The sequence below is a fragment of the Pygocentrus nattereri genome, chromosome 21, assembly GCF_015220715.1.
Source record: "Pygocentrus nattereri isolate fPygNat1 chromosome 21, fPygNat1.pri, whole genome shotgun sequence".
Taxonomy (NCBI): domain Eukaryota; kingdom Metazoa; phylum Chordata; class Actinopteri; order Characiformes; family Serrasalmidae; genus Pygocentrus; species Pygocentrus nattereri.
Window position 1 is genome coordinate 11615426 of NC_051231.1, and position 21909 is coordinate 11637334.

General features: G+C 37.6%; 3 protein-coding genes across 7 annotated transcripts in view; 2 read left to right on the plus strand and 1 right to left on the minus strand.

Annotated features, from left to right (window-relative positions):
* Positions 1-2337, plus strand: part of mkrn2os.1 (MKRN2 opposite strand, tandem duplicate 1) — an 11403-nt gene extending 9066 nt beyond the window's left edge. For all 3 annotated transcript variants that reach the window (XM_037532413.1, XM_017704780.2, XM_017704781.2), the window contains one exon: positions 2212-2337. The gene's annotated coding sequence lies outside the window, so the exon portion shown is untranslated. The remainder of the gene's footprint in view (positions 1-2211) is intronic.
* On the plus strand, positions 1944-4867 carry LOC108431549 (MKRN2 opposite strand protein). The gene is made up of 4 exons (XM_017704782.2): positions 1944-2350; positions 2430-2479; positions 3580-3748; positions 4220-4867. Exons 1-4 carry the CDS (start codon positions 2142-2144, stop codon positions 4476-4478), a joined length of 687 nt encoding a protein of 228 aa, XP_017560271.2. The 5' UTR covers positions 1944-2141; the 3' UTR covers positions 4479-4867.
* tsen2 (TSEN2 tRNA splicing endonuclease subunit) lies at positions 4868-15661 on the minus strand. Of its 3 annotated transcripts, none has more exons than XM_017704776.1 (12): positions 15614-15661; positions 13028-13212; positions 12767-12833; positions 12524-12563; positions 10697-11270; positions 9917-9991; positions 9189-9239; positions 8953-9091; positions 7753-7789; positions 5641-5752; positions 5443-5532; positions 4868-5004 (listed from the first exon to the last, which is right to left on the minus strand). In XM_017704776.1, the coding sequence occupies exons 2-12, from the start codon at positions 13208-13210 to the stop codon at positions 4945-4947; spliced, it is 1428 nt and encodes a 475-aa protein (XP_017560265.1). In that variant the 5' UTR covers positions 13211-13212; positions 15614-15661; the 3' UTR covers positions 4868-4944. The 3 variants fall into 3 exon arrangements, 2 of the variants coding, with proteins under 2 accessions (XP_017560265.1, XP_017560266.1); XM_017704777.1 differs by having other exon boundaries at positions 13028-13215; XR_001858157.2 differs by lacking the exons at positions 4868-5004; positions 5443-5532 and adding exons at positions 7206-7265; positions 7352-7464.
* Positions 15662-21909: the final 6248 nt, after the last annotated feature.

Consider the following 21909-nt stretch of genomic DNA (forward strand, 5'->3'; position numbering starts at 1 on the left):
CATACCAATGTAGCTTTTCATAGTAACTTTATGTAACATTCATCAATTTTCCCAAAGAAAGTACGTCATTTTATGTCAAAAATGGACCCCAAGATGTGTTATTACTACTACGTTGGAGAGTTAATTTCCACATTATTAACCTTGTACACAAATAAACACAACCTACTTTAACCATCACAAATATAGCATACATGGGACAAACAAAATCAATGGCAGAAACTGTATACTTCAGTTAGAAATGCGAAGATGTTGCTGTTCTTCTGTTAACTCATTCTAGATAGAACCAGGAACTACACTGAACAAAATTATAAATGCAACACTTGTTTTTGCTCCCATTTTTCATGAGTTGAACTCAAAGATCTAAGACTTTTTCTATGTACACAAAAGGCCCTTTTCTCCCAAATATTGTTCACAAATGTGTCTAAATCTGTGTTAGTGAGCACTTCTCCTCTGCCGCGATAATCCATCCACCTCACAGGTGTGGCATAATCAAGATGCTGATTAGACAGCATGATTATTGCACAGGTGTGCCTTAGGCTGGCCACAATAAAAGGCCATTCTAAAATGTGCAGTTTTATCACGCAGCACAATGCCACAGATGTTGCCAGTTTTGAGGGAGTGTACAATTGGCATGCTGACTGCAGGAATGTTCAGCAGAGCTGTTGCCCGTGAATTGAATGTTCATTTCTCTACCATAAGCAATCTCAAAAAGCATTTCAGAGAATTTGACAGTACATCCAACTGGCCTCAAATCCGCAGACCACATTTAACCACACCAGCCCAGGACCTCCACATCCAGCATCTTCACCTCCAAGATCATCTGAGACCAGCCACCTCGACAGCTGCTGCAACAATCGGTTTTGCATAACCAAAGAATTTCTGCACAAACTGTCAGAAACCGTCTCAGGGAAGCTCATCTGCATGCTGGTCGTCCTCATTGGGGTCTCCACCTGACTGCAGTTTGTTGTTGTATCTGACTTGAGTGGGCAAATGCTCACATTCGATGGCGTCTGGCACGTTAGAGAGGTGTTCTCTTCATGGATGAATCCTGGTTTTCACTGTACAAGGCAGATGGCAGAGTGGGTGAGCGGTTTACTGATGTCAACGTTGTGAATCAAGTGGCTAATGGTGGGTGTGGGGTTTTAATATGGGCAGGCGTATGTTATGGACAATGAACACAGGTGCATTTTATTGATGGCATTTTGAATGCACAGAGATCCCGTGACGAGATCCTGTGGCCCATTGTTGTGCCATTCATCCACGACCATCACCTCATGCTGCAGCATGATAATGCACGGTCCCATGTTGCAAGGATCTGTACCCAATTCCTGGAAGCTGAAAACATCACAGTTCTTGCATGGCCAGCATACTCACTGGACATGTCACCCATTGAGCGTGTTTGGGATGCTCTGGATCGGCGTATACGACAGCGTGTTCTAGTTCCTGCCAATAGCCAGCAACTTCGCACAGCCACTGAAGAGGAGTGGACCAACATTCCACAGGCCACAATCAACAACCTGATCAACTCTATGTGAAGGAGATGTGTTGCACTGCGTGAGGCAAATGGTGGTCACACCAGATACTGACTGGTGTGAAACTGCACATTTTAGAGTGGCCTTTTATTGTGGCCAGCCTAAGGCACATCTGTGCAATAATCATGCTGTCTAATCAGCATCTTGATTACGCCACACCTGTGAGGTGGATGGATTATCGCGGCAGAGGAGAAGTGCTCACTAACACAGATTTAGACACATTTGTGAACAACATTTGGGAGAAAAGGGCCTTTTGTGTACATAGAAAAAGTCTTAGATCTTTGAGTTCAGCTCATGAAAAATGGGAAGAAAAACAAAAGTGTTGTGTTTATAATTTTGTTGTGTATATCTACACAAAAGCCAATGCAATTTGGCAACATGCAGTTTACACGTGCATAAGCATTAAGGAAAAAAGTAGCTGTGAAAAAGGACACTGCTGTTCCATAGGTGTAGGGTTAGCTGCAACCTGATAGGCTCGTTACAAATGACCAGTGGACGTCAGACTGTTGAAACACACCTGTTGGCCTCCACTGCGTCCGGCACCAGACTGCCAGAATGAAGCAGGAGGTTGTGGAGAGAAGTCTGAGGTGCTAGCCGCTCCCATGGTTGATGCCGATGGATAAGAGTGTGATCAAGTTCAGTCACTGTGACAAGGACATCTTTTGTTTCTTCGTCCCAGAGCAATGCCCTGAATGTGGAGTGAGCTTCAGTGGCAGGAGGCTAGAGGAAGCCCCGATCAGTGTACCCAACCCTTTCTCCAATGGACACAAAGCACCATGTGCTTTCCTTGTTGCCCCAACAGAAGAAAATATCCTCAGGTATGGTGTAGAACTTTAGAGTTAATGTGTTCCTTGAATTAAAGCAAGACGATAATGTATAAAATTTGACTTTTTTCAGAGAATTCGATGGTGGATCAGATCTGCACACTGGAATTACTGACACAAAGGGTATGTAGATCCTTCTTGGTTTGTTTCTGAAGATCATGATTGACAAACTTTACCAGTCAATTTTGCTATATGTTGCTTTTGTATATTCATCCAGTGCTTTAGCCCAGTATCAAATAGTACAGCTCACAATCTTTCAGCATTCACACCCTAAGTAGGTAATTTAGTATTGTAAAGATACTAACATTTTGTGTACTGTTTTAGAACACCAATTCACTGTGTAGGATTAGTCTGTAGATTATATAAATGTACTGAAAGTACTGAATATTGTGCTTAAATGGCTTAACAGGTGTAATTTCTGACATTTGCTGGATAGACTTTCATTCCACTAATGCTTTATATGCATTTAACAATTTCGAATATAAGCTTTTAAAAGGAACAGCATTTCATGTCTAATGGAGAATTTTTAATTCTCTAATAAAGGCAATATTAACTAATACAGCACTGATTTTTCTTGTATCTGTAAAGCACATGTATAAAATATCTAAGACCTAAATATCTAAAAGAAACTTCATTTAATTTTTAAGTTTATTTAGTCAGATTTGTGTTTTCAAAAATCCTATGTAAAATTAGAATGAATTCAAACATTATGTAGTAAAAAAGAAACAAGCATTTTGCTGCTGTCAGAACAAAAATCCATATCTCCAAAATGCTAACTTTATAGAAAAAGAAATACTTTACTTTTAATGCAAGTCAACTGAACCAGACTTTTTTTCCAGTCATTTTGGATCAATACAAAAGTTTTGTTCCGACAGCTGCAATTTATTTTTTTTCGAAAAAGGTCAGATGCTGTGAGCTAATTAGTAGAACAGGTTTGTTGCCAGACTTCTTGATGTCTGTCACTGCAGTTTTGTTTCACTGGATGTGGTTGAGAACACAATGAAATACATAAAAGCAGAAAAAACTTTGGGCCATTTCTTCTGGTCCATTCTTCATGATATTTATAGATAATGTAAAGGGCAATGGGCATTTTATGTCAACAACTGAAAAAAAGACAAAAATGGAGATGATGTTTTATTCCGAAAGTAGCAATTATATGGTCATCAGTATTATCTACAGTTCAGTGAAATCCCATGTGCATACAATTCTTTGTTGTTTTAAAGGAGTGGTATACAACTACACCAAGACTGGGGTGCGCCGAGATCATCAAGGCTGGGAGCGGTGCATTAGCATTCCTTTAGTTCAACCAGATATGTACAATCTCATCAATCAATGGGATCAATACCTGGAGAAATTCTCCTCTGCTCAAATGTGGGATCCACTATGGCAAAGGTAGGCCAATATTTGTTACATTGAGCAGCAATGGACAAGGTTTTGATCAAGTGATCTGGTCTTCAGTGCATGTTTCAACCTAACCTCTATCTGCCACATCTGCAAATGGTCAATTACAAAGGCAAAGCGTTTTCCTATTCTGGTCGACAAGTTTTCTGTTCTTCCATTAAAAACAGAGAAATTGTCTCAGATTAGGTTGAACAAGGCTGGCATAATGCTTTGAAACTTTCAAGAACAAATGTGCAATTTTGTGTTTCTTCTGGATCTTCTTTAGACATAATAAAATCAAACTGTTGAGGTAGAATGTAGCTGCTTTTGTTAGTATTTCTGTCTTTTTAAAGCCAAACTCCTCCTGTGGTCTTCTAACTCCGATGTGTCTGGTTTATGAGCCGCTGAGATGCTCTTTGATCTATGGTGAAATAAGAAACTCCTCATTCAGAAGCTCCTTGTTTTTGCATCTTTCCTCTACAGCTTTAACGAGGAGAACCACAACTGCTACAGCTACACTCTGATGTTCATAAACTGCGTCCTGGCCACCCAGTCAAAACGAGCCCTCAGCAAAGATGAGTTTACACAGACTTTTGTTCTGCCACGTGTAAAAAGGGCATCCAAGTACAGCATGCTGTGTCGGGAGATTTCCCAGAACCATTTCTATATCGTAGACAGTCCAAAGAGAAACTCACAGGAAGGTCAAAGTGATGAAGAAGAAGATCATAAGAATAATTTGTGAACTGGTGCACATGGTCTAACAATGGTAGGATTTATCCAACAGAAAGGTCTGTGAGCATGACAATTGCCTCAAGTATTTATTAGTGGTGTTTTCTTATTCATAAGGGATCTTGTATCAACGCTGTGCTTCAATAAACATTCATGGGTCTTGACATATCTATATGCCTGGATCTACACACTTGGCTTTCTTTGTGTGACGATATCCTCCACCTACTTACTGACAATAAGCTAAGCCTTACATGAGACTCACTGCATTGTCTGAGGTCGCACCCTGTTTAATTAGTTTTGGCCACTATCACTTTACCTATTGTTTCCTTCAGGTAATCCATGTATAGCTATGCCTTGAATCAACATTATTCAAAAGATACAAATGCAAGGAAACCGCATGAATTAATTACATACAGAATGTTTATTAACATTCAAAGATGTTTAGTTAAATAACTTACTGGTATACAAGAACAAAAACTCTAAAGATCATCCTGTTCTGTTCGTTCTCGTGAAGATATCCACCTGCTTACAATGAGCTCCTGTAACAAAACAAGCAAAGGCCAAGTCAAAAAGACATGTAAAAAATAAATATTATGGATGCCCCAGTATGGAAACTGTGGGCTGAGGCAGACATCCGATAATCTCCATGTGCATATATGCTGAAGCTGATACATAAATATTTATAAAATATTGAAACGGACTAGATCTACCTGGATTAGCATTAGCACTTCTTTGAGGGTTACAACGGCTGGAAACTAATGCAGATATTTTAGCGCAGTAGCCCAGCTTCATCTAAATATTTTGCTCTTCTGGAATATAATGCGTTATCCAATACTGGTTTGAAATTTCAGTCAAATCTAAAAATCAGTCTCATGCTGATATTCATTTTTAAGCAAATATCTGCCAAAACTGATGATATCATTGTGCATCCTTAATAAATATATTAACTAAACCTAAAACCAGTGGAAATGTCTGACCTGAACTTTGACCCTTTTCAGGAACTCTGGCGTGGAAGTCTCTTCTGTTTTCATATCTGATGGCATGATTACATAACACAGCATCAGCTCCTGCAAAGAACACATGGAGAATGTTGACAAAATGAACCGTGATCCTAACGTAAGATTGATTACAGCTGTTAGTAAGTCTGGTTGGAGTTGTGAGGTGATAGTTCGTACCTTTGAGACGTTACCGGTGGTTCTGCTCAGAGCAGCTAAAGACCTCCAGCTGAAGGGCCTCAGGGGAGTACCTTGAAATGACTCGTCTACTCTCTCCACTACCACAGAGTAGCTGCTCAACAACAGCAGAGGAACAGCTGAAATCACTTGAGCAAACCACACTGAATAGGTTTCTTAGGTATCCACAAGTATTGGATAGTAGACTGAAGACTCATCTCTTTACACAGCACTTAAATGAGCATTGAATTATAAGCTGCACTTATTTTATTGTACTGCACTCTGTATTGTAGTTTGTGTTGTATCTTATTGTTATTGTATTGCGTTGAATGGCACAGAGTTCTGCGTTCAACTCTTTCTTTTTCTCTTGGTGTCTGCAGTGACATTTGTTTCTAGCAGTATCTGAGCTCAGGACTGTCTTTTTCTCTAAGCTATTGGTAACTAGCAAAGATACTTTCTCTAGATTGACAAAGCACTTCTTGTAAGTCGCTCTGGATAAGAGCATCTGCTAAATGTATTGTATTGTATGTAAATGTATTATCACCAGCCATCTGAATACATCTTTCACAATGCTTCATGGTTATACATGAATCAAGAATCTGATATGTTTAAAACGGGTCATTCCAGCTTCAACAAACTGGGATAAGGGTGCCTGTCTCACGAAGCATGTCCAGCTTAGTTAGGCTTTCTGACCATATCTTAGCTTCAAAAAACCTTACAAATGCAATCGTAGTTAGATTGTTTTACAAAATCTATTAGCAACTTTCTCTGTTAACCCAGATTTAGACACTCAGGCTGTTTTTAATCCTCGTGCACATGAATGTGTGACATTTACAATGAGCAGCCATGTTTTCATGTGAAACAGCAGGAGGAGACAAGGAGCATATTTTAAAAAAGTAAATATGCAGAAAGTAAAGCATTCAGCTGCATTAGTGCTTACAGGAGTAACCTTTTCAATATCTGGTGGCCAGGTTCATGAAAGTAAGAAAATCTTTTTAAATGTGTTTTTTTCTTCACTTATTTCTTTTAAAAAAACTGTCATTCTTCAAATAACATCTTTCTCTTAAGAATAATCCTAAGAATAAGTGGTATTCTTGAAAAAACTTTTCTAAACCTTACAAAGGCCTCACACTTCTCCTAGGCTGTAAGAGTTGATGAGGTGAGCAACTAAATTTATCAAACACAGTGCTGCATCTGCTACTCCCCATCCTCATCTCTTGCTTTCTGGCCATTACTCCACAATTATCATTTTTTCCAAGGAGGACTTTTTTTCCTGTTGGCCATTTCATCCTTGATCACTTCTAGTTCACTACATTTTTTGAAAGGCTTGGTTTGATGCTTTCCTCCATTTTGCTCCTCTGAGAGGATTAAATATTGGAAAGAAGAGTTGATACAAATACAAAATTAATCTTGCAGTGTTTATGGCAATGTTAAGCTGTAAAATGCAACACAGCCAATACAAGAAAACAAAGATTTTCTTCAGAAAGTCTTAAGGAAATAATTAATATTTAAGAGGATATTTGAGAACTTAAGATTTTTTCAAGAACTACATTTAAGAACATTCTTACCTCTTAGTGTATGTCTTAAGAACTTTTGCAAGTTTGTGTAAATCCAGCCCGTTTCCTCAACTGCAAAGTGATATGTTTCATGTGATTTACACCACAGATGTTACAAAGAAGAAAAAAGATAGCCAAAAAGAACCAAAGGGGCTTGCCTCCATCAGAAGACTGTCCCTGATTGGCCAGATGTTCACCTTAATCGGTGAAAAGTGACTGTTAGATGTGCAGAAGTTGCCAAGTTGATAGTCCCATTAAAAGTGGTCTGCCACTGTGAGACAGAAAATCCAGGGTTAGATCAAACTAACCATAAATCCAAAGCCATAAACCCTGCTTTGTGAGACAGACCCCTGATTAAGACCACACTGGAAAAGTTCCTTTTTTCTTATTGTTTTCTACTTGCTTTTGTGAATTTGTTTGGACTAAACAGATTTTAGAATTATTCATTCTAATTGATTTCACTCCTTCTCTTCTAAACAGAATTATACAGCTTCATTTAAGGCTGAGATGTAGCAGCAGGTTAGTTTCCGAAATGACAGCATGTTAAATCAAAACTAACCTTGCATGATAAAAAGGTGGTCCTTTCCGATAGAGCACTGTTGAAGAAAACAAAACATTAAAGAGAACTTGAGCACTGTCGCTGGGACAAAAAAGACGTAACTCAATACTACTCCAAACACGAGAATCGTGTGTCCGAAGTGTGGCGGCCTAGAGGCCATGATTTCAGTCTCGTGCTCTCGAAGTTCACTGCCAAGAGTCAGCTTCCTGGCTCTGACATTAAGACACAAGGCAAACAAGTAAGGGGATCAAGGAAAGCAATGCTTAATCTGTCTGAATAATTCACCTGTCATCCTCTAGTGCTAACGGAAAAACTCTCTCTCACTGATTACAATCAGGTGGCATTCAACATCAAGTATTCCTGCAATGACCAGTTTCCCATTCCTGGTCCTGCAGTCTCTTTTAGTGTTTTCTAACAAACCCACTTGAACCTCAAGATGGACTTGATAATATAGCTGGAGAGTCATGTATGCTGGGAGTAGGAAACACAAAGTATAGGGCTGCTTCAGAACCAGATATGGCAAGGCCTGAATTTAGGTTACATCCACATTACAAGCCTTATGCTGCATTTACATTGCTCCAGTGTGTCAACACACTTAGATAGGATTCCGTTAACTTTTAAAGGAAAGCGTCTGTTCCATCAGAAAAGGACTGTGTCGGATTTGGGCGGATGTGCATCGTGAACATGTTTGGTAGGGTGTTAAAATTCACTGATGTTGTGCACAATTGATGATTAATCCTCTCCTAAAATCCAAATCTGTCCCAGTTTAATCTGTTTAATGTTTTGGGGAATGTTAATGTAATGATGCATACAACATTGACATTCTAATTATCCTAAAAATAGAAGTTATTTAATTACATAAATTAATAATTGCCTAATTGTATAAATACTAACCTAGCACGTCTAAATATCAATTGGATTTTGCAGAGAATGCCCTCATAACACCCATATGTAGATAACTCAAGAGGGGGGATGCTTTTTGTGATGCACACCAGGCCAGTGGAAATGCAGTGTAGCTGCTCCATTCTGATTTGATCTTTCAGATCTGATCTTTCTGCCTAGACACTGTTCTGCCTAAATTTGTATGAGTGACTCATATCTGCCCTTTATGTAAACAGACTGCCCCAAAAATAAGACGTACATAGGACATTTGTGTGTCATCTTCCCCAAGTGTTTAGGTGAAAGGTTGAACTTTCTTACGTAAATCTGTCCCATATTTAATCCCAGACTTGGGCACCCATCCTTTACTGCGGAAATAGTGATAGGCTGCGTAGGTGGTCTCAAAATTGGATTGCACTGAACAAAACATTTGCCAAACTTGGAGGACTGACAGCGGCTCCTGAAGAATAAATAAGCAAATAAGTAAAAATTTATTTTGACATTATGAAAAGATGTTGTGATTGGGCAAGCTCTACAAAGCATGTGGAAAAACTTACCCCGTCATAGTAAACTGATAAGCAGCCCAATGCATAAACCAGAAAGAAAGCCTGTAATACAAAAGAGCGTGATGAGTGATGAGATGAGAAGAAAAATATATTTCCCCCTCACAGACAATAAACTGAACTGTCTGCTTTATCAGTTGGTCTATGTGAGTGGAAACTGGCTCACTTTGGGATTTATGTGAATTACACTCCCAAAAGTTCAAACTGATTGCTTTACAGGCCCTTTCACGTTCAATTAATATCAACACATTTCACTGAAACACACGTTCACTACATCAGGGATGGTAAATAAGCAGTCATAGCATTGCACACATTCATTTAAACATCTTCTGTGACCCTGTGACTATATTCTTGGGTTTATTCTGTCTGTAATGAACTGAGTTTTTTCATATTAATCTGCTGCAGTATTAAAGTCAACATGTTCATCCTTAAGGGAGGCTTGTGTTAATATTAGCTTGTGGAGAAAGGGGCCACAGAAGAGCCACAGCTGAACATTTCACAGCTTCATTAACTGTTTGTACTGGCTCAAAGAACTGCATTCTCTCTATCAAATCCAGCTGTGACAATATGGCTTAATTGAAATATTTATCACGTCTCCACCAAAAAACAAATCTGCCTATTAGTAGCAGGTCAGCACAGCCCTGTTACAAGATGCAGCTGTACATAATGGACAAATATTAAAAACACAGAATAATATATGTATGTTAAAATAATTGCTTTACCTCTTCATAACTGAGCTGTAGGTATTCCATCATGTTAAAAGGATTGATTCTGCAAACCAACCTGCCTGTCCTCACCTTCAGAATGAAAGAAAAAATTAAACATTTACACACAATGCAAAGGGCAACAGGCATAATCCAATTATGTCAAAACCTAAAAATTTCCTGCAAAAAAAACAGTTGATTATAAAAAGCTTTTTTTGATACGATTCCAATTTAATGAATTTTACATTTGGCTCCCCAGACTTACCAAAACCTACACATAAGGAAATGATACCATGTTTCTCTGTCATACAGAGTTGTTTTGAGCACCTTCCATTTAGAAAGACTGTAGTATTTTCTGATAAGAACTAAAAAGTGGTAGCATTCCTATTAAAAACACTCGTTTCCAGACCAGTCCAGCTCGACCTCTTTACCATTTGATAAAAATCTGTCACATGCTTAGTTTAAGTGTAAATATATTAATAAATAAAAACAATTTTAAATGTAGGCAGTCACAGGAATGTAGGTCTCAAACATTTAAAGTGATTTCTTTTTGTAAAAAAAATCCTGTAAATATAGATACTATTTGCCACTGAAACAAACAGAAGTGCAAGCTTAAGTGTGTCAATACAAATATAATAAATTATGTAAACATAAGTAATAAATTATATTAATCAAATAATTATAATTACATTGAAAACACAAAGCAAAACCACTAGAATAACTGCAGACTTTTAAGAAAGTAAAATCAATTTCATGCACTACTTGCTCCCTGATGTTATCATGTTTGTACTTATTTACTTTGGAGATGTTATCATGAATGGGATCCCCACTGTCTTCTTCACTGGGTTCCTCCACCAGAACATATCCACGAGCTGCAGATGGATAAAAGCCTTCTGAACCCGACTTGAACAGAACACTCATCATTTGGCTCTCGTCCAGCCGGCATCCGCAGTGAACGATCCAGTCATCGTGCCTTTTGCACTTGACCTTGGCAAGTGCATTTGGATCCACCTGCTCAGGTTCTTGAGAATAGAGTTCAGCAAGAGGATCGTACAGAGGATCTCCTTGTCTACGAGGTATTTTAGCCTCAGGGCATTCCAAGTCCTTTCTTTCATCGTTTATGTCTTCTGCTGCTGCCACATCCTCCATTAATTGGTCCTGACTTAAGCTATCTGAAGATGGTGCCTGAAAGGATGCCAATTCTGGACTTTTTTGATGGCCAACTTGTTCTTCAACATGTTCTTCACTATGTTCTCCTCGTAGATTCAGTTCAACTGGAAGTGTCAGCTTTTGCAGTACCTGACTGGCAACCTCTTCATCTAAACCCTGTGATAGGAGAGCAGAGTGTGCCCATGTCATGTGTTTTTGGTATCTGGAACAGAAGAAATCAAGGACATATTAATTTTCATTTTTTTGTGATTTACTGATTAACAGAAGGATGACTTCCTGTTTAAATGGACTACTGACAAGATTTTCAAAATCACTGTGAGAACATGGATAAACTATATAAAATATAGTATATAGAAACTTTGTTCAATAAATGAATGACAAACTACACTATATTGCCAAAAGTATTTACTCACCAATCCAAATCATTGAATTCAGGTGTTCCAGTCACTTCCATGGCCACAGGTGAATAAAACCAAGCACCTAGGCCTTTGCAATTGCTTTGCAATTGCTACAGACCTGCAAACTTTGGCCTTCAGATTAGCTCAAGAACAGCGTAGAGAGCTTCATGGAATGGGTTACAATGGCCGAGCAGCTGCATCCAAGCCTAAAATCACCAAGCACAATGCAAAGACATGTTCTCTGGAGTGACAAATCACGCTTCTCCATCTGGCAATCCGATGGACAAGTTTGGGTTTGGCGGTTGCCAGGAGAACGGTACTTGTCTGACTGCATTGTGCCAAGTGTAAAGTTTGGTGGAGGGGGGATTATGGTGTGGGGTTGTTTTTCAGGAGTTGGGCTCAACCCCTTAGTTCCAGTGAAAGGAACTCTTAGTACTTCAGCAGAGATTTTGGACAATTCCATGCTCCCAACTTTGTGGGAACAGTTTGGGGATGGCCCCTTCCTGTTCCAACATGACTGCGCACCAGTGCACAAAGCAAGGTCCATAAAGACATGGATGAGCGAGTTTGGTGTGGAAGAAACTGACTGGCCTGCACAGACTCCTGACCTCAACCTGACAGAACACCTTTGGGATGAATTAAAGTGGAGACTGCAAGCCAGGCCTTCTCGTCCAAAATCAGTGTCTGAACTTACAAATGCGCTGTGGAAGAATGGTCAAAAATTCCCATAAACACACTCCTAAACCTTGTGGAAAGCCTTCCCAGAAGAGTTGAAGCTGTTTTAGCTGCAAAGGGTGGGTCGACATCATATTAAACCCTATGAATTAAGAATGGGATGTCACTCAAGTTCATATGCGTGTGAAGGCAGACGAGCGAATACTTTTGGCAATATAGTGCATATAACTAAAGGCTCTCTAACTTTTGTTATTACGTTGATGAAGATCTGATTGCATTTTAAGTTAAACTTATGCAGAAATGTACATGACATTAAAGGCTTCACAAACTTTCAAGCATCTATGTATATGTAATCATAACTATAAAGCATCACACTACTTACTTTGACAAAGGGATGACAGGTAAATATTTGTCACCAATATCTATAAAAAAAGAAGACAATATAAAGTTGTTTTTATTGTACTATATTTTAACTTGGCAGTTGAGATCAAAAATAGGAGTTTTGCTTTTTTGGTCAGTTTTCTTTAAAACAGTAAAAATTAGGAAAACCCATCTATAAGTAGGTCCAAACTTTTAACTGATACTGTACATACAAGCATGTCAGAAACTTCACATCAATACCCACTTTCCCACCGATCCGAAATACTGTGCTCCGGCCTGCTTCTTGACAGCACTCCTTTACCGAAATAGCCCTAAAAAAGACAACACAAAAACACATTTTAAATGTAATACATTCAACAGCTGTCATTTCAGTATACTCTAAAGGAAGTAGTTTCTCTCAGACGGCAAGACCGTGCAGTGCCTGTAGTTACTGAACAATAATTCTTTAGATGAAATAAACCTGGATTGTTAAGGAGTTTATAACGAACAAGAAATGCAAGCTTACCTTTCCATATAGAGCTTGAATGTGGTCAGGTTCTCTGACTATAACATGCTGGTTAATGACCTCAGCTTTGTATATGAGGCTCTGAGGCAAGGAAGCTTCTTTGGTGATTGGAACAGGCAATGGGCTCTCAAATGATTCATAAACCTTTGACCTCCGTTTTGGAGCCTGGAACACAGCTTCCATCTCTGCTGGGATACAGATAAAAACATTACAAACATTACATTGTACTGGTGGGTGAAGCACATATAAACCCTGTTCTGCAACACTAGTTGACTGAACAAAAGTCAAAAACGGTTTAGCATTAAAGGGGAATTCTCTTTTTTAATTTTTTCAACCCTACATATTTCAATCATCGAGATTCAGAGTGGTCATTCAGAGTGGCTTGATCTGAACTCTAGAAAAACTCACCAGCTTGGATTTCATTACATTAGTGATGATAGGGACCAGCTGCTGTGCTAACATAGTCATTTTATTTGCTATCCAAAAAAGCAGTGAACCTAAATGTGTCTTCTGAGTTTATATCTGCTGTTAACTGTGGTAAACCTGAACATTTTTTAAATGAAGTTTACTTTGAGTATGTTGCATTACAACACCCTGCATGTACCTCTCCACCAGTTTAGACCAAAACCTCATCAAAGAAAACTAATAAACAATGTTTTGGCATTGGGCAAAGCATCAGCCAGCACAGTCATTACCATTTCACAGAATAACGTCCTAGGACTGAGATTTTAGAGGCATTAAAGGGGAATTCCACTGAAGTCTTAAAATTTCAAGCTACACAATTAACTAGTTGAAGGGGAACTCCACCAATTTTAAGAATGTCTGCATAATTAAGTGGTTAATGTGTCAGCAAAGTAATTTAGAGTAGTTTGGTGTGAAATGCCTGTTCTAGAGAAACTTCAGAATTGTCACAGTGGTAGTGACAGGAACCAGGCGTCCACCTCTAAAATCTCCTTCACAGAAAGTTATAACAAGAAATGAGGAGGAAGAAGGGTGTTGTGAGGCAAAGTTCCCAAAGAAAACATTACTTTAGCTTTCCCCTGTTTTACCATTATCAACATTCCCTTTTGGTTTTGAATAGTAAATAAAATGTCTATATCTGTGTTGTACTCATGGTGACTCCTGGTTTCCATCACCACCTCTGCAAAGAAATCTGAGTCTGTACAACAGTGGTGTTCAAAGTCCAGCCCCATGGTCAAATGCAGCCCACAAACAGCTTTTAATCAGCCTGTGGTTACAGTGTGTTACAAGTGGCCCGCCTGCCTGTATGCTGCAGTTCTTCCATTCAACTGATGATGGCAGCAGAGCTGTAAAATTGTGTGTAAAATAACGGGCTGAACTATAAAACCAAAGTTAGCTGAAGTTTAAGAGCCTCATATTAAAAGGCTGTAATGAATTTAATATCAACATACACGAAACAGCACAAACTGTACAGTAAATATTCAAGAGAGAAACTAAAGAAGCTGCCTGAGTGTCACAGCACCAACTACTTCTATTTAATCTGCTCTTCTCAATAAATGAGTGATTTCTGATTGCTGCTGCTATATTCATTTGATATGTAAAGAACATTATCTAGTAAAACAAAACATTTATATATCAAAACAATACAGAAAAAAATTTGCTTAGTTTCTGAAAACTGAACAAGTAAATACTTAAATAAGAATAAATGTAATACATTAGCCGTTTTATTGTTCCTCTTAAACAATTTAATTACTATTAGCACTTACTGAGCCAAACTGCTCTGATCAATCCACCAATAAAAGACGACTAGTGCATCTTTTATACTGTGATAGAAAACACAGCAGCTCACAGAGGGCTCCTACCCTGTGCACTGATATTTTGAATACTTAATATTAAGAATGAGATACTTTATTAATCCTACAAACAGGGAAATTCCACCTCCGCGTTTAACCCATCCGTGAAGTGAAACGCCACATACACACTAGTGAATACACACACACTAGGGGGCAGTGAGCACACTTGCCTGGAGCAGTGGGCAGCCCTATCCAGTTGGGGGTTAGGTGTCTTGCTCAAGGACACCTCAGTCATGTGCTGTAAACTCTGGGGACTGAACCGGCAACCTTCCGGTCACAGGGCCAGTTCCCTAACCTCCAACTGCCCCAAGTTTATGTTGAGCCAACTGGGAATAATATTTCGACCATCAGGACACAGTAAAATTAGGCACTTTTTAAAGAAGTCTGGACACCCCTGCTCTACAATCAACCACTATATTATGCTAAAATTTCGAAAAATAGGTGGAATTCCCCTTTCAGACGTAGACACAGTGGTTGTGAAAAGAAGTAGACGTCAGAAAACACGAATGCCTTTAAAATCTCCCACACAGAACGATATTAAACGAGATAGTTATGATTTCACTGCCTGACGTCGGACACATTGCCTGCTGCAGCGTTTAAGGTGGAACGGCAAATTCTTATAAGCTCACTTTAGCAAGCCGGTTGGCGAAAGCGGAAAGTAAAACACTTTAAACGGAGCTTTAGTGGAAACCGCTGATAATTCCTACACACTTCTCAGACATTAATCAAAACCGCACAGTTTAACTCCACACACTCCGCTCCGTCGACTTACTTCAGCTCATGCTTTGCTAACCCGCAGCCACGTTGTCACAGTGAAAACAGTCCGCCGAGTTTCGCGGCTTTATGCTTGGTTCCTATGTATTCGCTGCCAAACCAGTTACTAATAAACTCCAAAAAGTTATTCAGAGCAGTGCTGGGCGGTATTAATCTATTCTAGTAAAACGATATTTTCCAAATAGATCACGGTATCAGATGATGTTTCAGTTAGCAGTAATAAAGGTAAGCTAGTAAACTACTGCTGCTCTATGTTAAAGGTCTTAGGAACGTCATCTACACAGCGAAAAATCATATCTAAGCACCTGAAAACATCTTATATACATAGATAATATATCTAATGTTTCTCATTTAAAGACTTTTTTACCTTTTAAAGCACCATTATTTCTTGAAGAAAAACAAAATGATCAGCAATTTTTCTGCGTATATATTGGAAATGAGGTTGTATGGCGCTAACTAGTTTCCAAAAAAGTTGGGATACTGTGCAAAATGTAAATAAAAACGAAATTCAATGATGACCAAATGATGAAAAGCATCTCAGAGAGAGTTTTGACTCTCAGATGCTGAGTCTTTCAGAAGTAAAGATGAGGAGGGGTTCACCACTCTGTGAAAGACTACACGGGAAAAGTCAAGAATAATGTTTCTCAACGTAACATAACAAAGAAATTTTGCTTTTCATCATCTACAGTACATAATAACATTAGAAGATTCAGTGAATCCAGAGAAATCTCTATATGCAAAGGATAAGGCTGAAAAACAGTATTTTCTGGCCATGATCTTCGGGCCCTTAGACGCCACTGCATCAAAAACAGACTTGATTCTGTAGTGGAAATCGCTACATGGGCTCAGGAACACTTTTGAAAACCACTGTTTGTGAAAATTGTTCATTGCTACATCCAAAAATGCAAGTTAAAACTCTAAAACGCAAATAAGAAATCATATATGAATAGGTTCAAGAAATGCTGCCACCTTCTCTGGGCCTGAGCTAATTTAAAATGGACTGAGGGGAAGTGGAAAAGTGTCCTGTGGTCCACCGAATCAACATTTAAAATGTTTTTAGGAAATCATGGACGCTGTGCCCTCCGGGCTAAAGATCACTCATCAGTCCACGTTTCACAAGCAAATATTCATGATGGTATAGGAGCATATTAGTGCACATAGCATGGGTGATTTGCATATCTGTGAAGGCACCATTAATGCTGAACAATATACATGTTTCAACAACATAAGCTGCCATCCAAATGATGTCTTTTAAAGGATTTGCTTATTTTGTTAACGAGAGCAACCAGAAAAGAAGCTTACAATTTATTCAGTAGAAACAATCTAAAGCACCCAGCACAGTCACATTAGTTATTGAGTAAATTATATAAAATAAGCTAATTAAAAATCACACATTTTAGGACATGGACATAATGCTACTTATCAAAGAAAAGGTAAGCATTGTGATGTGCATGTGTATCATGGTACTATGTTTATGTCATATTGCTAACCCCTACTCAAATGTGCAATTATTCACTGAAATCAGAAGATTTGACCATAGTTGCCTAAGTTACATAAACACTGTACTTTTAGAATATAAGTTGTCTCAAATGCAAAGACCAAACCCCTGACAGAAGAACCAATAACCACCAATTCCAAGAACTTTTCAAGTAGTTCCTGTTTTGTTCACACTATCACTCTTAGTCAGAGGCACTAACTAGTTTCATTTACTCGTTTCCAGTAAAATTGTGATGGATTTGTTCTTCTCTTCACATAGTCACATGCTTTAGCTTACTGCTGCTCAGGTCTGTTGAGGAAAGAAAGAAAGAAAGTTTCCTCAGTTAATTTTAATTAATTTATATTTAGTTTGTAATTCTTATTAGGGTTTAACTGGAGCCAAAAAGGACAGAAAAAGAGAAGAACACAGCTTTCCATTGCTGTGTTGATAGAAACTGAATGTACAGTCGCATATAAAAGTTTAAAGACCCCCAGACAAATCACGTTTTGTTGATGAAGTGAAAATTGGTCCCAGTTAACACACTTAAATGTGGTATTTTTCTGTAAATGTTAGTGCCCAGTTTCTATGTATTTGCTGAGTTTAACATATTTGAAAAAATAAAACTTAAAAAAATAGAATGTACTTTTGCGCAGGCCACATTTTTTGTTTCATATCCCCCCAATTTTGTATCAAAATGTGCAGAAGACGTGTTAAATTATTTACATTTACAAAATCAACAAAAGCAGTGTTCTGTAAATTACATGTAAACAAAGTGGGTTTAAAAGTTTTAATGAAGCTGTGAATTCTTCGTATGAGCCAGTAGGGGGTAGTCTTCACCAGTATGTTACCAAGAGGCCTGAACGCCAGGCTGTATGAGGAACACAGCTTAGCCAGAGGAGTAATTTAGCAAGCAGAGCTAATGTTGCTAACAATAAATGCAACCCAACAGTCACAATTTATCACTGTGAAAATTACTTCAGAAGAAATATGATTAGATACTAAAACAATGTCCTTTGAGAAAGATGGGTAATGTGAGCAAAATGACCATTTTCACAGCTTTGTGAACGGCCTCTTTAAAAATTCCCATATAGAAAGTAGAATGTATCCTTTACATTATTATTTTACCTAATATAGAATGTATCCTTTATATATATATATATATATATATATATATATATATATATATATATCACTGTTGTTGGAAGAAAACTCCATTTTTGACATTTTTCAGTTTTTGACATAATTTGAAAATGCCTGCTGCCCTTTACATTGTGTGTAAATTTCAAGGTGAATAGACCAAAGAAACGGCCCAAAATGATGTGCTATTTCCTTCTCCTGCAAAGTTACTCCAAAATCAATCTCTAAAATGGTAACTTTGCAGGAGAAGAAAAAAACACACTTTAATTATAATGTAAGTCAATGGAAACAGAATTTTCTCCAAAGGCATTTTGAGCTTTTTCTTTTGGTCCATTCTTCATGAAATTCACAATGTAAAGGGCAACAGGTATTTTCAAATGATGTCAAAAAACTAGGTTTTCTTTCGACAATAGTGAAATGTACTAGTACAACGATCACATTTATTTCATGCTTATTTTCATACATACTTGATAAACATAACTTCAAACATATTTGATAAATAGATTTTTATATATGTTTACTTCCATACAGGTCTCTAACATCATCAGGGCCTCATTGTGTTCACACCACGCAGAGTCTTTAAAGAGGAACTTTAAAAATTCGGCCATGAACGTCGATGACATGGCAGAAATCTGCCAGTGTTTGGGAATGTTTGCTTAAACCAAAAGCTTGTGTAATTTACACATAATTTGTGTAATGAGTGACCTGGTTCTTCACTGGCGGCACCTGAGAGTTCAGAGTTCTTGTAGACAGTGAAAAGCTAAAAAAGGGTTTGATACATGAGCGCTTCTCAGAATTGCAGGTGGGTGGAAATGAGACAGGCTGGGAGAGTAGAACAGGCTTCAGTTCAGTACTTATTCACCACTTTCTAAGAAAAGCTTTCACTTTGAGGAATCTCGTTTGTCCATCCTTTTCTATTTTTACTTCATGAAAAAAATGTGGAATATGTGTACAATGTACGCATGTGTACGTACACACACACACACACACACACACACACAATGTACACATGTGTACTTACACACACACACACACACACACACACACACACACACACACACACACACACACACACACACTATATATATATATATATATATATATATATATATAGTAATAATATGTTTTAAAAGCACATACAATTTAGAATCATTTTGTTGGACATTGTAGGCTATTTTCTTGTCTTGAAAATGTATCAAACAAAAATCAAATCAAGCTGCACTGTTTATCTGTACCATGGTCTTATTTATTTATTCATTTTTTAAAGGGCCCATATCATGGAAAAACAGATTGGTTGTCACAGAAACATATTTACATATATCTGCCTATTCCGCCTACAGCAGTTTAGCCCTGCCCACTCACATTGAAGTTATAAGCAGTGTTTCAGCACAGACTGCCATTTGAATGAGGCACAATACAGGGCAGCTCAGGTACATATATTTATCTTAAAAGAACAGTTATGAGAGAGACTGTTCAGTTCTGAGGATTAAAAAGAGGCTGGAAAACAGTCATGTAGAAATATGTAAATACTGATTTTGGGTCTTAAAACCAAATGTCACAAATGGGCTGCAAAAAAAATGGGCTGCAAGAAAAAAAAAAAAGGGAAACTGCAGGATATGGACCCTTTAACAACTGTACATTTTAAGCCATTGCAAACATGTTCATCAATGTAAGAATAACAGCTCTGAAAAAAAATGCAGGCAGTAAGTATTTCTTATGAATACATAATGGGATGAACAGCCCATGTTTTTTAAAACTTTTTTTTCCATTGTGGTTGTTTTAATAAGTTTGTTCAGCTTTAGTGTGAAACCACTGCGGTTAGTTCTAATCAGCTGAGGATAGAATTAATGCAAAAGCAGACAGTTCTGAACGTCAGTCTATTTATAATACTGTATTTTTGTGAAAACAGAATTTGCATGTCCTGTGAAATGAAGAACTCAGAGCAGATCTACTGTTCAGTTTAGACAAATCAATAGTTGGTACGGAAGAACAGTGACTACGAAAAGATCACGTCTAATATATTTTCCACCTTCATATTATACTGTCTTAATAAACACATAAGCTGCATCTTAGCCGCACCTGCAGGTATTTATATGCCATTACTGTTGAAATTATACCTCATATCTCTAAAATGGTAACTTTACAGGAGAAGCAAAGAAGTTTCCTAAGTGATAATGGAAACTACCATGAATATTGGTTCACTAGTTCACTCAAAAAATTTACTTCATGTGGTGAATAAGATATGTTTTATTATATCAATCCATTGAAAGAAGGACTCTTTCAACCAATGCAATATTTTAGTTGAATAAAACTAAATTGTAGACAGTTTAACAATATTTCATTCAAAGTCATTTCAGAGATATGAAGTTTTGTACAATGTTTAAAGTTTCAAAATCACGTTAAAAATAAAATCACAATACTGGAGACTAAATATTTTGCACAACACTGACGGTATAATAGAAAACAGTTTAAAACTTATAGTGATGTTATATTATACCTAGTTTTACTTGCAGCATAGAGTTACACTGTAAACATGGCTCATCCGGTCAACCTAAAAGAAATACTTCATGTAGTAACAAATTACTGAAATAGTTTTGTTCAACTCAAAATATTATACTGATTGAAAGAATCGTTCATTCAAAGTATGTATTAGGTTAAATAAAACTAGTTAGCTCATTTGTTACTACATGAACTAATTTTTTTAGGTTGAACTGATGAGCCACTTTTTACAGTATAGAACCAACATTCTGTATTAATGGGGCAAAATATTAACCTATACAGAAAATAAATATAAGCCTGCTTTACCAGCAGCCATTGGGTGGAAGGCAGGTTGGACAGGTTCGCAAAAAAAACAATACATTCAAAATAGGCTAATTTTGCAGTTTTGGGCTGTATCGAGTGCAGAGTAAACAAAATGTTTTGGAATTTCAACAATATTTCCATTCGGCATTGAACTTTGTTTATTTTGAGAAAGCAAGGAAAACTGGTTTCCCATACTATGAGCTTCTTAATGTTCTTTTGGAACATACTTTTTAATATAACAATATATTTCACATGTAAAACATGTATTAAATACATTGTTTATCTAAAATGTCCATGTACTTCTCCATTTGAGAATTTTCTTTAAAAAAAAAAAAAACTTAATAAGCAGTTGTACTGGAATACCTATTAAAATTTGGAGCAGGGGAGCATTTTCGGTTCGGGAGGCTAAAGTGCAATGGGCCAAGGGCCAAAAATGACAAAGTAGTATACAAATAAAGAAGGTCAATGTGTTTTATAATGGTGTGCTGCATTTTGATACTAACATTCTTAAAATATAGTTTAAATAGAAAAATAACTCAGTAAGCTTTATATAAGACTGAAAACTTGTTTGTTCATTGCATGAGGGGGGATTGGGGTTTGGTATCTTTCTGGCAGGCCAATGGGCCAAATTTGGGCAGCCCTACTTTACAGCAAATGAAACAAAAATATGAGAACAGCGTACACAATATCACCTGAAGCAGCTTCTAATTCATAGCAGCAGGTGTTTTTCCTCAAATATCAGATGAACACACTGAAATTCATACGCAATATTTAAACACACTGAACAGATGTGAGCTGCTGTGTTCGAGAAACCACAAAACACACGAAAATGCCGTGTTCCTAAACCCGCTGCTATCTTTGGCCGTGTTCCTTCAAGA